At 44.4% G+C, this 17413-nt stretch overlaps 1 protein-coding gene across 1 annotated transcript in view; it reads right to left on the reverse strand.

Moving 5' to 3' along the window:
• LOC142655814 (ankyrin repeat and fibronectin type-III domain-containing protein 1-like) overlaps positions 1–17413 on the reverse strand; it is a 219469-nt gene that overhangs the window by 175156 nt on the left and 26900 nt on the right. The window contains exon 3 of the mRNA XM_075830400.1: positions 15381–15445. Coding sequence (XP_075686515.1) covers positions 15381–15382 — 2 coding nt within the window. The 5' untranslated portion in view covers positions 15383–15445. The remainder of the gene's footprint in view (positions 1–15380; positions 15446–17413) is intronic.

Genomic DNA, 17413 nt, shown 5'->3' on the forward strand with positions numbered 1-17413 from the left:
ATAGGGGGTGCAGAGGTTGCAACGTGGCCCCCTACCCTTTGGGGCACGAACATAATTGAATGCTACGTAAAAAAACAGCAGCACTATGCGCGGGGGTTGTGTTAGTGGAATCATAGGCAAAATTCTAGGCTTAATGGGCCTATGTCGATAAATGGGTAAATACGATCTACATTTTTCAAGTCATATGTGGGGTAAACAGGGGTCCGATTATGGCTCTGTCAGCCCACATACACCTGGAGCGACACCATGGTCAAATTAGAGGGGTTGTCTCGGGACCCAGTCTACAAGCCAGGACTGAATAGAACTCTCTACGAGCAGCTTTCGTTATGGCGGACCCGAGCCGCCCTTGTATTACACGCGATACTGGCTGTTGGGGGTTCCGGAGCGTGACCCGGGGCGTTCAGGATTCTGGCAGGGCCCACATACACCTTGATTAACACTGTGGTATAACGATGGTACACACAGCGATGCCGCTATACAAATGAATACTAATCTATATATTGTATAAAGATTCTATACAGTGTGACGTAATATCATAAGGTAGAATGCAAAGTTGTCATCATTTTAGGGGTGGGCCAAGGTGAAGCATTTGTGCTGGGCCCCAACATGATAAGTTTATGTTAAAAGCAATAGAAATATGTATATGAAATCAATGGAAAACTGAGTTGTGGTACGGCATGTAAAAATCACCATCTACAACCTTACTGGCTTGTATAGTACCAATTATGTAGTGATATGTGTGGCTATTGCTGTAGATAGTGACTGAATCCACACAAGGTCTCCATGACAACACTGCTGGACAGATATGAACAGGAAATGTTGTCATCAGAATCTCTCAGTAGTGCAGCCTCGGGCTTTCACATTTTTAATGTACACTAAAGGGCTGGTGGTGAATTTCTTCTATTAGTTCTAATGAGCCTGAGGCGCTGTTCACACCTGCGTCGTGTCATTCAGTTGTTCTGCTCAGTCAAGAGGAGCAGAAGAAGGGAAAACTGGAAGTGATGATTCTGTTGCACCACGACCACCACTGGCAGTGGACGGAACCCATTGACTTAAATAGGTTTCGTCAGTGGGTTTGTGGTTTTACTGGAAACAATAGTGCAGCATCCTGTGATATGGTTTCCGATAATCTCGCTCGGATCTGGAAAAGGAGACCCTTAAAAAGAGCCTCCAACGCAAATGTGAACGAGGCCTAAGGCATTTGAGTTTTTCTGAACAAATCTTTACCTCATATGCACACTGGGTCAGAATGCTCTACTGGAGCATGCCCATGTCAATGCCCATGGGGACCATCTGAAGACAACCCCATCTGAAGCAGACTTTGCAAGAAGGGATTATCAATAGTGTATGTAACTATTTGGCTGGATTCACACGAGCATGTTCGGTCCGTAAAGGACGGAACATTTCGGCCGCAAGTCCAGGACCGAACACACTGGAGGGAGCCGGGCTCCTAACATCATAGTTCTGTACGACGCTAGGAGTCCCAGCCTCGCTGCGGGACAACTGTCCCGTACCGTAATCATGTTTTCAGTACGGGACAGTAGTTCCACAGAGAGGCAGGGACTCCTAGCGTCGTACATAACTTTGATGCTAGGAGCCCGGCTCCCTGCAGTGTGTTCGGTCCGGGACTTGCGGCCGAAATACGTTCCATCCTTTACGGACCGAACATGCTCGTGTGAATCCAGCCTTATATAGCACAAACGGAGCCCCTTCTAGTGCTGTTTAACCCCTCCACATCACTAATCATCTGAGACCGGAAGACTGTGCTTGTTTGCTTTGTTTCCATAATCATTGGGTTAAGTCCTCACATTTGCTAACGTCGTAGGACCTGTGGAGAGGGAAACCTGGATATGTTCTCACCACCTAATAAAATAGGATGCACCCAATGGATACGGGCCTCATCTTTCCAAGGGCATAGGTATAGGAGGTGCACCCGGGTCCTGGACCCTGAGGGGGGTAACATAGGACATCCGTATCATAAATGGCACATGTCAGGTGGGGGGCACTTCTAGTTCTTGGGCTCCAATGCGATATCTAAGTCCTGCATCTGTTCAGGGGCTCCATAGCAGCTGTATGGTCTGCCTCTGAATTACCACTGTTAGGTTCCCAAAATCAGGACTGTGGGTAAATTTCCATGATCGAGCATTTGGCCTCAGAGGTGGGCTTTTATATGATCACAGGGCTATGAGGAACCATATAGGAATAAACAGCCACATTTTTCTCATGGCATGAACCCACCATAGAGATGCGGCCCCTGCGCTGGAACCACAAGTGCTGCAATGGACATTTGATTGATTGCGGTCTGCTTCCACTACAGCGCCACAAGCACAGAGCAATAACTGAAAAGTACCAGGGGGTGGAAGCAATCATATAAAAAGGGTAATATAGATTTATAAAATCCCATGTACTGATTGTACTGGGAAAGAGGGGGAAGATGTTCTTTTAAACCGCATGTCGCCAGCTATATACAGCAGTGAAACAAGTGAAAACCGATATTGAAAAGGGATACAAGACCATGATATTATATATCACAATCGCAATAAAATCTCCTCATCAGGCACTTGTGCATCCAGGACGGATCATCAGATTTCAAGATTAAGCTGCGTTTACATCTGCGTGGAGGCTCCGTTAGGGGCCTCTGTTGCAAACCCGGAGATTATACCAAAAGCAATAGCGCAGCACGATATATATATATATATATATATATATATATATATATATAAGTCTATATCTCTCAAGATGAAAGGGGAGGATGGAAGGAAGCGAGAATGAATGATTGCAGAATCAGACTACACAGGGTTTGTTTGTAGTCTGTTGCCATTGAGACACGTACGTCGGCATAGGAGCTGTAGACAAAAAAAAACAACACATGGTAAGAAATGTTTAATGTAGAATATTTGCAAAGTTGCGTCATTTTACATGCATTGGAGCAATAACTAAATATTTGGTTGTGAAGATGTACATAGTCTCTCTCACCCATAAGCCACATGCAGCATTAGGTTCCATGCTAGACTGCGGTGGGCTTATACTCTACCTCTGATTTTAAATGTGGCATCCTTAAAAGCATGTCATGTAGCTTTAAGGGGAGAATACAGGGTCTCACGGAGGCGCCCATGGCGTGTTTACAGACCAATTATACAGACCCTATGGCTGTGTTTACATGTCGCAGTCAATGTGTGTTTTTTGTTGAGAGGTTTGCAAAATCCAATATGGCACGTTTTTCGGTTATTTTTCCAAAAACTGCGGCAAAAAAACCCGCAAATTGTGAAAACAGCCTTAGGGCTTATTCACACGAACATATAATACGCGCGTCGCACGGACCTATGTTAGTGAATGGGGCCGTTCAGACTGTCAGTGAATTTAACGCAGCGTATGTCCGCTGCGTGAAACGCACGACGTGTCCTATATTTGGCCGTGTTTCGCGCTGCACGCACCTATTGAAGTCAATGGGTGCGTGCAAATCGCGCTCGGCACACAGAAGCACTTCCGGGTGCCGCGCGCGATTTGCGCAACAGCAGTAAAATGAATGAATGAAAACAGAAAAGCACCACGTGTCATAAAAATGCCGGCTGCGCGAAAATCACGCAGCCGCGCACCATATGCTGATGACACACGGATCTTTTGCGCACGCAAAACGACGCCTTTTTTTGCGCGCGCAAAACGGACACGTCCGTGTGATTAAGGCCTTAGGAAGACAAATGTTGCACAGGACTAAAAAAAAATCCTAACCTACACGGGTATAGACGCTTTTGGGCTCATTGACATTAGAATGCGGTTCTAACACTTTCCTTCCCAGGGCGCTCAGCTTAGTGTGTATCCGGATAACAGACATTCTGTGTAGCCATGTCGCCCCTGCACTGGTCACATGGAACTACAAGTCTCAGCATGCCCTTTGCAGTGTTGAATCCAATGATTACTCCTCTACCATGGCGAAATAATCAGCAAGAGCTCAATAGTTAAATATGGTCACAATAACGTCAGCTCAATCATGGAGCCAATAAGAACTTCGTCAATAAACATAGGGTTTTACCAAAAGCCGCAGATTCTAGGCATGCTTTTCAAATGCCCGATCTGATATGATCACTGCAGATTTCGCTCATTGCAATGCAATGTGTAAAATTTGCAGCTAAATGCCACACCAAAAATCAACAAAAACATCCGCATGCAATACACGCAATATTTACGTGATGTGTGAACCTAGCCATAGACCATAACCCAACCCAAAAAGTAAGGCGCCATCAGAAAATTGACTGCACTTTAAAAGAACATGTACTAAAAGCCTAATCCTTACCAATGTATATGCAATGCATGCCTGTACACAGCGGGTATACGGTGTATGACAATGTACAGACACCCTGCAGGCTTCCACTAGCCAATATAGACTGCATACTGACACACACTGCAAGCAGTAGGAGAGAAGAAGCAGTCTCTGATTTACTCTTAGCTGGTTGCTGTCTCTGCCAATTTCCATCAAAGCTCAGTAAACAGCTGTGCTGCAGGGAACACATGAAATATGAATGGAGAGGCCCAGCACAAATCACTTCCATCCTCACTGTGTAGAGAAGAAGCATTTAGAGGAGAGCGAGAGAGAAGACGAGGCAAAAGAAGACGCCGTACTCCCCTTTTAGAAACGGTCTCAGGTATTGTGCGCCAAAGCGGTACAATTTCTTGAGATTACAAAGGAGACTTAAATCTTGTTCACACGGAGTGTTTTGCAGGCGGAAAAACCTGCCTCAAAATTCCTGCAGGAATTTTGAGGCACATTTTGACCTGTCGGTAGAACACTTGCCGCGGTTTACCGCAGCGGCCATTGAGCGCCGCAGGCGAAAAATGCAATGAAAACTGCTTTCTCGGCAGCGAGTGGATGACATATGTTAAATCACTCCCACTTCGCGGCTACTGTATTCCACTTATTTTCCATCCGCAATTCTGGACAGAAAATAGGCAGCAATTCTGTTACATGTGGACAAGCCCTATGGGTGCATTCTGACACTGTGGCGGCCGCATGAGGAGAAAAACACGTCCACATGCGGTGGCTAATGACTGCACGATATTGCTGGAAATTCCAGTGTTACCGGCAAAATCACGAGGCCCTTAGCCACCGCACATGTGTGGTTCCAGCCGCATGCCGCTGCCACAGCCTGAGAATGCACCTTAAATTTATATCAATTTAACATACTCACCTACTTTTGAGAAATGTCTTAAAACATGTGCCGTGCCCTCCCCTTTAATATGTAGACCACACCCAACCTATTGCCCTTATCAAGCGCCCAGACTTCAGAACCCACCAGCGTGGCAAACACACCGAGGACAGAACAGCCTGAGCCTGACATTTGTTTCCCCTCCATCCCATTTCCATGGTTTTTGACCCAATTTCCACCCCCTTGTTTTCTAACAATGGAGTCCTGTATAGGTTTCAGTCTCCTAATAGCAAAGTGGATGGGACCAGCCGGTACTGCCCCTGCCTCTCCAAAGACCCCAGACTTTAGCACCCACCCAGAGTACAGACCCTGCTGTCCAAGCGCCTTATAATAATCTCTCAGCAGCACTCAGCGGTGACACGAATCTTCAAAATGCCGCTGCCTTTCCTTTTCATCACTTTAATAGTCTGGTCCCACCACCACGATGCAGACCCAGTAAGACACAGAGGCGTCACTCTGTAGCGTGACGGGTCAGAGTAGGCACGTCGCACAACGTAAGGGTATGTGCACACACAAAACTGAAAACGTCTGAAAATATGGAAAATCAAGGGAAAACCGCTCCTGATTTTCGCATGTTTTTTTTTTAGCAACCCGCGTTTTTGGAGCGGTTTTTCTATAGAGTCAATGAAAATTGGCTCAAGAAGTGACATGCACTTATTTATCGCGGGTGTTGTTTTTCAAAACTGCCGCGTAAAAAAACGGCCCGTCTGAACAGAACGCTGTTTTTCCCATTGAAATCAATGTGCAGATGTTTGGAGGCGTTCTGCTCCCGATTTTTCAGCTGTTTACGGCCCAAAAAACGACCAAAAATAAGCCGTGTGAACATACCCTAACATACGTCATAACAGATGCTGGAAAAACGCAATAAGCTCTGTTCACACTTGTCGTTATTTTTTTTTTTTTAACTGACTGCAACGGGTTCAGTCAGGTTTCCTGACGGATCCTCCGATGCAAATGTCAACACAGCCTTAAGGACCCACAGCGACCCCCCACAATGCAGGAGAAAAATCTAGTCTTAAAAAAAGAGTTAAGGTCGTCTCCCGGATAGATTAGATTAGATAGATATGCCCCTTATCTTACTTTGTTCTCCTTATCTCCTCTGACCAATACTATAGGATCTTATTTTCTCACTCTGTCTGGAGCTGTGATTCACTTATTGCCTCTGTGCTACTGCGTAACCCGGATTTTTATTCCCTTTCTATTTTTGGCTCATACAGTTTCAAGTGGTTAGAACACAATATAAATCAAGCAAATGCATTAACGGCCGGGAAGCTAGCGCTCCAACGCCAATTAATTATCTGTTGTAGGATGCTGTATACAGAATGCATCAATCCCTGTCCCCAATGGCGCACACAATCTATACTCCCTATGTCAGGCACAATAATACATTACCATGCTCTCCAACATTTCAATTGGTCAAGGACACTCCGTCATATATTTAATGCCAAATACCAATACAGTCATGTGAAAACTTTGGAAAAGGATTTCCTGCATTCCTGTGATGGAGCTGTATTATGGAGGTGTGAACGCAGCCTTAGGCCTTATTCACACGAACGTCGGATACGCCAGTGTGACGGCCGTTAAAACAAATGCCGTCACCTGGACCTATGCAATTCAATGGGGCCATTCATATACGGTGTTTTTCACGCCACGTGTTTCTGTTCCGTGAAACTCACTGCATATCCTTTTCTTATGCGTTTTTTTTGCAGATCGCGCACCCATTGAAGTCAATCGTGATTCACGCACCAGTTCCTTGAAATGCAGAGAAAAATAAATAAAAATAAAGAAATGTGCACCAACACTGACAACAACTGATGCCACACGGAACAAACACTGATGGCACACGGAATTGCAACGCATGAAAAACGTGTTAGGGTGCAGTTATGGATTTGGGACATAGCTGCAACCACAATGAGATTTTGTTTCATGCAACTTCTATCAGGATAAGAAAAGCACAAATGCAACACAATTACCAAGTGTGAAATAGCGGTTTTTCCTAGAAAATAGAAAAATTTAAAGAACAATTCCATTCCTTACCACTAGGAGGCGCTTACTGGATACAGATTTATTTTTTTCATTAAAAGGGTTTTTCTACAATTTCCCCCGATCACTAGAATAGGGGTCCCGACTCCCGTTCCTCCTCAGTGCACGATCGCAGTGAGGATGATTTTGAATGGTGGGGCAGTAGCGCATTTGTGCGTCCTCTACAATTAGTGTCTATGGGGCCTTAGGAAAAGAGAGAGACAGAGAGAGAGAGAGAGAGAGAGAGAATGGAGAGAGAGAGAGAGAGAGAGAGAGAGAATGGAGAGAGAGAGAATGGAGAGAGAGAGAGAGAGAGAGAGAGAATGGAGAGAGAGAGAGAGAGAGAGAGAATGGAGAGAGAGAGAGAGAGAATGGAGAGAGAGAGAGAGAGAGAGAGAGAGAATGGAGAGAGAGAGAGAGAGAGAGAGAATGGGGAGAGAGAGAGAGAGAGAGAGAGAGAGAATGGAGAGAGAGAGAGAGAGAGAGAGAGAGAGAGAGAGAATGGAGAGAGAGAGAGAGAGAGAATGGAGAGAGAGAGAGAGAGAGAGAATGGAGAGAGAGAGAGAGAGAGAGAATGGAGAGAGAGAGAGAGAGAGAGAGAATGGAGAGAGAGAGAATGGAGAGAGAGAGAGAGAGAGAGAGAATGGAGAGAGAGAGAGAGAGAGAGAGAGAGAGAGAGAATGGAGAGAGAGAGAGAGAGAGAATGGAGAGAGAGAGAGAGAGAGAGAATGGAGAGAGAGAGAGAGAGAGAGAATGGAGAGAGAGAGAGAGAGAGAGAGAGAATGGAGAGAGAGAGAGAATGGAGAGAGAATGGAGAGAGAGAGAGAATGGAGAGAGAGAGAGAATGGAGAGAGAGAGAGAATGGAGAGAGAGAGAGAGAGAGAGAGAGAGAGAGAGAGAGAGAGAGAGAGAGAGAGAGAGAGAGAGAGAGAGAGAGAGAGAGAGAGAGAGAGAGAGAGAGAGAGAGAGAGAGAGAGAGAGAGAGAGAGAGAGAGAGAGAGAGAGATATATATACACACACTAAAAAGATAACTTACATGCGGCTTAGCAGCAATGAACTGGCTGTTTACATAAAGAGAGATTAGTAGCTTGGAAGTGTGGGCATGAAAGTCCCCCTGTACTGCACTGGCAGATTTACATATCTGACACCCCCAACTATGGAAAGAACAGAAAATAGGGTGGCAGCTTAAACAGGGGGAATAGGAGGTGAAAATGCTTAGTCAGGTACGCTTTAAAAATTAAAAATCTGCCTGCCTGCATCCACCACTAGGGGGAGCTCATTGCATATTTTTCATACATTAAACTCTATAATGAAACAAGATTAAAACATTTACTTTGTCAATTTACTGGGATCAATTTCAGATCGAAGCAACCAAAGCTGGATTCTGAGAATGAACGATAATTGCGTACCAAACCCAACAAGGCCGGTCAGCCATCACCTATTAGATCTAACCCCTCTCTAAATTATGTTCTCTACAACAACAAAAAAAACCACAGCAAACAAAATATCAACAAAGAACAAAAAATGTCCGATGCTTCCCTCCCCAGTTCTTAAATCCATTATATACAGAATACCTAAAAGCTGAACAGATTTATTTAAAAGAAAAAAAAAATGGGTTTATGTTAACGACGACGAAGAGGATTTAGAAAATCCAATACTAGTCTAAATATCCAATCATTTTTATCTTGAATAAAATCAGTGAAGCATTCACGGTTATCTTCAAGAATATAAGCGATGAGTGTACCAATACTGCCATCTTATGGACAATGTGTATTATTACATAGAGACAACTTTACCACTTTTATAATCAAGTTACAATGATCATATTAACAAGAAATATCTACCTTTAATAATCATTTTTTTTAAATTAGTGTACAGTTCTAGCCTAAATGGCTGACACTTGTGTACAGAGAGGCAAGTAGTGACATGGTCTATGGTGAGACCCCATTGCTTGATGTCATAGCAGCTACCTGAAGCTGCCACTAGGGGGAGCTCACTGCATATAGATTTAAAAATAGTCATACAAATGGTCGGGCAGAGACTTGGCATGTTATTTTACTACATGCGCTTTTACGGCTTTTTAGCATCGAGAGCACGATTAAAGATTCCTTGCTGTAGAAAAAAACAAATTTTGCCGTTTAGCCCTATGTCCAAACATGTTGTACTCTATAGAGTCTAAACATAAGGGAGCGTGGTGGTGGTAGTAAATGGACTCTGCTTGGTAGGACTAGAAGATCCATCACAATGGTGAAGGCATTGGATTGATGAAAACGTTTGACGCCTACGTCATGGGGAATTGTTAGAAGAAACGAGGAGAAGGGGTTAGGTCTGATTGAGTTTAATACTAGCTAAATCAAACATGCTATTTGCTCCCCCTAGTGGTAGCCTCATTCAGCCAGAATTATATAATTTATCAAGTCAGGAAAATAGAGCACGCCTATATGTATACTGTATATTCTAAAATTAACCAGCATACAATATCCGACCTAGGCTACAAGTGTAGCTAAAGGTTTGACAAACTTCTGACATGTCAGAAGTTTTGATTGTGGGGGTCCGAGCACTGAGACCCCCACCAATTGCTAGAACGAAGAAGTTAAAGCGCTCGTGTGAGCGCTCAGCCGCTTCTTATCTGTTCGTCTTTTTCCGGAAATAAATGTATCGGTGTACGGACTGAATAGAAAGTCTATGAGCCTGTACACCGATACATCGGCTTTCCGGAAAAAGCCGAAAAGAAATTAAGCGCTGAGCGCTCACACGGGCGTTTCAGCTGCTTCCGTCTAGCGATTGGCGGGGGTCTCAGTGCTCGGACCCCCACCAATCCAAACTTCTGACATGTCACTATGACATGTCAGAAGCTTGTCAAACGTTTAGCTACACTTTAAGGGTAAATTTACACGCTACTAAACTGCTGAAGATTTTCAGTGCAGATTCCGCTGTGAAAATCTGGAGCAATTTACAGCACAACACATGTGGACAGGGTTTTAAAAACTCCATCTACACGTATTAGAATAATATGTGTGGAATTGAGGACATGCTGCGAATTTCGCATCACGGACAGGTGCGGCGCAGTTTCTGGAAGAAAGTAGCCATGTTTTTCTAATCTCGTACAATCCCTTTAAAGAGTCTTCAAGTAATTTATTCTGTGGTGTGGCTCAGTTAAATACTATTATTGCTGTACTAATTAAGGGAAAACGATAAAAAAATTATGTATTACTTAGGGACTTCTTAATGAATATGCTCTTCATGCACAAAGCATGCTAAATACTGCAAGCATAACGATAATTTTTCAGGACAAAATGGTGCCCCCTACTGGAGCAGAGTGTCAGAAAGATGTTTAGTATTTCGATTTTTATTATAACGGTGATTTTCTAAGGACAGTCTCTTCTGACAGAGATTTTCTTTATGTGTAATACTTAACCCCTTCCCTCCGCAGCTATTTTTCATTTACGCTTTTTTCTTCCTACCTTCCAAAAAACCGTTGCAGCTTGTGCTGGCTTAATAAACCACCATTTTTTTCACTAACACGGAGTGCTGTGGGATTTTCTTCAATATTGATCTATATCCCCTGGATCGGGATTAGCTGCTTGCACCCGAAACCATCTTGGAATTGCATTGTGAGTGCTGCTGCTGCTGTGTGTGTGTGTGTGTGTGTGTGTGTGTGTGTGTGTGTGTGTGTGTGTATGTGTGTGTGTGTGTGTGTGTGTGTATACGTACACACACACACGTTGGGAAAGGTTAAAAAGTGTACTTACCGTCTTTTTTTTTTCTTTTTGTATTATATTATGAGAAAATAGAAACTGTTATTTTCTTTTCCCTGCCTTCAACTTCTCTGCTAATGTTCAGTCACCAAAAAAAATTGTCATAATCTAGAGCAGGGGTCTCAAACTCGGCCGGGTAAGTGGGCCGCATATAGAAAAAAATGGGAAGTTGACGGGCCGCATTACTTTCAAATTTGATACAATACAAAATTATTGTTAATCAATTAGTTATTAGGTTTAAAATTTGAGATATTTCTCCACGTGCTTATTTCAACAATCCAGCTTTCCAGTTTAAGTGTCGCTAAATGCAGTCCGGCGGCTCAGTTAGCACACATGTCAAGATTGGGCAGCCCCTTTTTAGATAGTGCCGCAGTGCCCTCTGTAGATGCTGCTGCAGTGCCCTCTATGGATAATGCAACACACCCCTAGATAAGGCCACAGTGCCCTCTGTAGATAGGGCCACAGTGCCCTCTGTAGATAATGCAACACACCCCTAGATAAGGCCACAGTGCCCTCTGTAGATAGGGCCACAGTGCCCTCTGTAGATAATGCAACACACCCCTAGATAATGCCAGTGTCCTCTTCAGATACTGTCACACACCCACTTGTAGATGGCTGCCACAGTGCCCTCTGTAGAGGCTGCCACAGTGCCCTCTGTAGAGGCTGACACAGTGCCCTCTGTAGAGGCTGACACAGTGCCCTCTGTAGAGGCTGACACAGTGCCCTCTGTAGAGGCTGACACAGTGCCCTCTGTAGAGGCTGACACAGTGCCCTCTGTAGAGGCTGACACAGTGATGTCAGGGGCTTGCCCAGAGCTGGAGTCCCAGGCAGAGCGCTAGTAGGCTCTTCCTGGGACAACTCCAGCTGTGCTCCTGACATCACTGGGACTCCTGCTCTGGGGAAGCCCCTGACATCATTGTCGATGTATGGACAGCGATGTCAGAGGCTTCCCCAGAGTCCCGGAGCAGAGCCGATAATAGCGCTCTGCCCGGGACTCCGGCTCTGGGGAAGCCCCAGACATCGCTGTTCATATGTGGACAGCGATGTCAGGGAATTCCACAGAGTACCGGAGCAGAGCCGACACCAGCGCTCTGCTCGGGACTCCGGCTCTGGAGAAGCCCCAGACATCGCTGTTCATATGTGGACAGCGATGTCAGGGAATTCCAGAGTCTCGGAGCAGAGCCGATACTAGCGGCTCTGTGTCCCGCGGGCCGCAGATGACAGCCCCAGGGGCCGCGTGCTTGAGACCCCTGATCTAGAGTATGATAAATAATAGACAAGTAAAAGGGAAGGAGGGGGATGTAGCTGCAGCTTCTCAGTTAGTATTTTAGTAAAAGAACACGAGCAGTGGGGGGGGCTTCTGATTGGCACAGCTATGACGTCACACCAAGAAGAACCCGCCCACTCAGAAAGCATGGAGAGAGAGAGAGAGAGAAAAATACCCCAAATCTACAGATCATACACAACGTATCTGGCTGCACCACATGTAATACACATCTACAGCTGCCTAAGGTGATTATTTTTTGTAACGATACGTACTCTGTAAACTTAATTTCTAAATTCGCCACTGTACCACGTAGTACATTATTTTTTTTATTGCCCCAGTGCAGTATTTATTCATGGATTCTGCCTCCACATGGCCCTCCCCTCTTTGTTGCCTTGTATGGAGGCTCAAATACCCTGTATATTAAAAAAACAAAATATATCAAAAAGTACTTGGTGACAGGTAGCAATGGAGGATTGTCTGAAATGATAATATTGTAAGAAGCCGTCGCTGAGCAGGTTTATAGCACTTCTTGTATATAGTTTAATGTACAGCAGGACTCTGAACAAAAGATCCAGATATCAATAGGAGGAGGAATATTTAATCTCTCCTCTGGGGGGCGCTTATTATTGCTGTAAGAGAAATGATGTGATTACATTTTACTCTAAAGCCCCTTTTATAAGCCAAAAGGCAAAATCACCAATGTTCTTCTGCAGCCGAAGTCAGGAGACTGAGGGGGGATCTGTGCTACAAATAGAGGGGTCGGCCTGTCAATACTCATTTTGCTGCAGGGAAAACAATAAATGTCCTTTATTTTCAATGGATCCCGGCTGGAAGTCATATTGACCTCAGCTCTGATTAACAGAAAGAGGGAAGGGGCACTAATGTGAAGACCCCTCTCTAAGAAACCAGCATGCCATCACAGGGAGGATGGAAAGGGGGTGTCTAGACCAGAAAACCTAATGAATACAATCTGCATCGTAATCTTCACCAGCCCGGCTACAGGTTCCATCTTATGACAAGGTAACGCTCCAGTGGTCGGTATTTGTATTTTATCAATTTTTAATTAGCATTTCAAGCATGAAAGGCTGAAACGTATGAACAAGCACTCGAACGTTAATTAAATGTATCCAGAGGTGGAACCTCACAGGACTACAGATTCTCCTCAGGAGAAGCCAGCAGGAAGGTATTGACACTCATAAGACACTGCTCGCAGGGAATATATACAAACCGTTTCCTTCTGTAAAAAAATATACACGGTTGGATTTGCCCAGCAGAGTACCAGAGGATCCCCCGGTGTGTCCAAGCTCTGATACAATAATGAGCCCCAAAGATCCAGCAAAAGACAACTCTATTTGGAGAGGACTTTGGAGACAATCACTTGTCACTGGGGTCTATTTCTTACGGGAAGATTTACAAAAAACCCATTAAATTACATTGATATGTCCTGTGTAAAGGATCTGCCAGGCACAGCTTCTGTGTCGACGCCCGTGGGTAATCAGTCTGCACCTGCTCCTAAGCCTGAGAGAGTGACACCATCTTCTATCAGTCAGGCTGGGAGGCTGAGGAGTGGGAGAGCCTATCGCAGCCTGGCCAGACGGAGCTAGCTCCCGCCCTCTGTCTATTTATACCTGCATTTCCTGCTCCTCCTTTGCCTGTGATTCGGTCTGTGTCCTGGCTCTGCTGCTTGAACATTTTGTCCTCTGCTTCATTTTGACCCTGGCTTTACTGACAATTCTCCTTCTCTGCGTTTGGTACCTCGTACACTCCTGGTTTGACTTGGCTCGTTCACTACTCTCGTTGCTCACGGTGCTGCCGTAGGCAACTGCCCCATTTCCCTAACTTCTGTGTACCCTTGTCTGTTTGTCTGTCGTGCACTTATTGAGCGTAGGGACCGTCGCCCAGTTGTACGCCGTCGCCTACGACGGGCCGTTGCAAGTAGGCAGGGACTGAGTGGCGGGTAGATTAGGGCTCACCTGTCTGTCTCCCTACCCCGTCATTACATCCTGTGTGAGCAATGGTAACAACCAAGATTACAATGGAATTACAAGTGGATGACTGCTATATAGATGGATGGGCCCTAAGTAAATGTGTCACTTAGGAAAGTCCATTTTAGCAGGACCAGCCGACCATCTAATGTGTATAGCAGCGACCCGACTCCACCCCGACGGCAGATGTCGGGGGAGAGACGCGTTAGGCACTTTAAATTTTAATATGCCCAAACCTTATCCGTTAGTAGATAAGCTGCTGCCAGCGGAGTCTGGCAGCGGCATCTTGCCTTCTCCATATTGAAAACACATGCACGCTCGGCCAAGCGTGCACGTGTATGGAGTCGGGAGGAATAGTGGTCGGCCAGAACAAACGTTCCGCTGACACCTATCTAAAGGATACGGCAAGCTTCAGGCTGGGTTCACACTGTGCGTTTTAGTGGAGTTCCTTTACATGCATTTTTTTTTATTTTGGTAGAAAAACGCCCATGTCTCTCAATAGTAATTCATCAACCAAAACATAAAAAAGGTAAGTTAAAAATGGCCAAAAAAAGGGAACCGCAGTGTGTGAACCCAGACTTTGAAAGGTATCCCACTGAAGCTCGGACATCGCACATATCTAACCAGAGCCCTGTCATGTGCGGATCTGTCCATGGATGGTGTTATCTGGTTAGCGAATGTCCAAGTCATGCCCTAAACGTGGCCATACACATTAAATGACAGTCGACTAAACGCACCAACAATCGAATGTGTATGAGGGTGTCCCGACTGTCCCCTAATGGCAGATCTTGGGTAAGACAAGGGTAGGGCTTAATGGGTATCAACATACGTAATCCTTTGTTCCCCCAGTAAGTTCAGAGATGTCTGGCAGCGGCTTATTCCTCTCTCCCCATTGAAAACACATGCACGCTTGTCCGAGCCGAGCGATAGAGAGAGCAAGCATGTGTCGGTGGTTGCCAGGAGAAATAGCTCTTGGTCAAATAAGCGTTCAGATGACCGCTAAAAAGTGTATGGGCACCTTTAGACTCCTTCTGGATTGAGACAGTAACTTAGAAACCGTTATCCTCGATTTTAAGCCAATATAAGGTAAATAACGGTGTGTGTGTATATATATATATTTATTTTTTTCTTAGATGAGTCACTTACATCACTGAGTCCAGAGGAAAACTAGCATCTGCAGACGTGGCTCCATCTTCAATAATATTCTTAACCTAAATATTGCAGGGAAAATTGTATTTAAGTTCTCTATATATAGCTGCAAACAGAATACATTGAAATTGCAGAATGTAATACTCGGGGTCACAACCCAGCAGCGAAATATTGATTGCAGGACTAAGCTTTGCTGAGTAGTTACTCCTTCCTTTAGACTTTAACCTATGAATCATGGCACCTCAGTATTTTTTTATCAGGAAAGCCATATATGTATGCTAGTCAACTTAAATGCTATAAACACCTTTTTATTATTATTTTTTTTTAATCATGCATCTAAAATAAATAAAAATGAACCAACTTAGCAAATTGCGTTGATTAAAACAAATCATACAATTTGGTGTATACAGCTCCTGCGCAGACCAATGCGTTTCCATGGTTACAGATGACAAACCTTGTGTATACTGCAGATCCTGCAGTCATACAACTTTCATCTCTTTGGATCTGTGGCTGGCAAAAGTATGAGGGCACTGTGAATGATTGTTTTGGGGGCACTATGTTTAACAATATTAGGATTTTACTGAATGTGAATGGCATTAATATGGGGGGACAGAATATAGCTGGCAATAGGAGTCTACTGAATGTGAATGACATTATTACAAGGGCATTGAATATGGCTGGAAATATTGTGTACGGAGTGTAAATGGCATTAATAAGGGGGCGTTGAATATGGTTGGAAATGTGTACGGATCATGAATGACATTAGTATGGGGGCACTAAATATGGCTGGCAATATTATGAGTGTACTGAATGCGAATGTCATGGATATGGGTGTACTGACTAGGACTTGTCGGAGCTTAGGCTTGATTAATAAATAGAACTGATTACGCAATCTCCGAGAGCGATATACCGCAAAGTATAGAGCGGAATCCACACATAAAGCAGCTTCATTTTCTCCGGGGCGGTGTCAGATTACTAATTGATTCTGTACATAATTGAAATATGCCGGCATATGATCTGCAAGTGCTTGAGGGTGTATTTACTGGAAAGATAAATCCTCCTGCTCAAAGGCAAAGATAAAGAGAGAAATGTACTCCTCTTACAATGAAATCCCTTAGACTAAAACACAGACGGCTTGTTCCAGAAGGTCCAGCACCGCTTACATGGAGAGGACTATATCGCATGGTCTAGGAGCAGGAATTCTCTTGTCTAAAAAGCATGAAATCCAAAATATGCACCAGTATAGGGTATAGGCACAAAAGATCAGAAGTGGAACATTTATGATGTTGAACTGCTTGAGGCTGGTACCTTGGATAGAGCAGGGGGTAGCACATGGGACTCAGATGGTCACAACTGTTAAGATGGCAATACACCAATAGCACACATCCCATAGATATAGTCAAGGCGGCTGTGATGGGGCCCATGAAGAAAGCGGGCATATATAGTGTTACCCCCATCTTGCTTTCTCCCTCATGGATAGTGTTAACCTACACAAGCCGGTCCCTTTGACACCAGACTGTCTTGTTACAAGGATGGCATGGTGACGAACCACAATCAGAACAGGGCCCCATTTTTCTCTTGTTATATGGCCCACACTCCTCTACGACCACCCCTGCCATAGACATTAGTTGTGACTGAAATATCTTTATCAAACAGCTGACTTCTCTCAATACCCCATTTGGGAGCCTGTATGATATAATATGGAGGAATAGAGATAAGTGGCTGCCAGAAACTACTGGAGCGGTTTATCTTGGGGAAAACAACAAATCGGACATGTAGATAAATTCAGCCTATATTGGACTCTTGGAGGCAGCAATAGCTAATATTTGTGTTGCCGTATTTTCCATCTTGCTACTTTTCATGATATTGTGTACTGTAGGTGTTTGCTTAAAATTATAAAAAAAAATAAAAATAAGAGATGTGGAACCCACCAAGAGTGGGTGTCTTCTGATCATTGTAGTAGAATTAATTGATTTTGAAGGGTGTTATTTATCCCTGTGGCGCCACATAGATATTGTGGCTCTACAAAG

The sequence above is a fragment of the Rhinoderma darwinii genome, chromosome 6 (assembly GCF_050947455.1).
Source record: "Rhinoderma darwinii isolate aRhiDar2 chromosome 6, aRhiDar2.hap1, whole genome shotgun sequence".
Lineage (NCBI taxonomy): Eukaryota > Metazoa > Chordata > Amphibia > Anura > Rhinodermatidae > Rhinoderma > Rhinoderma darwinii.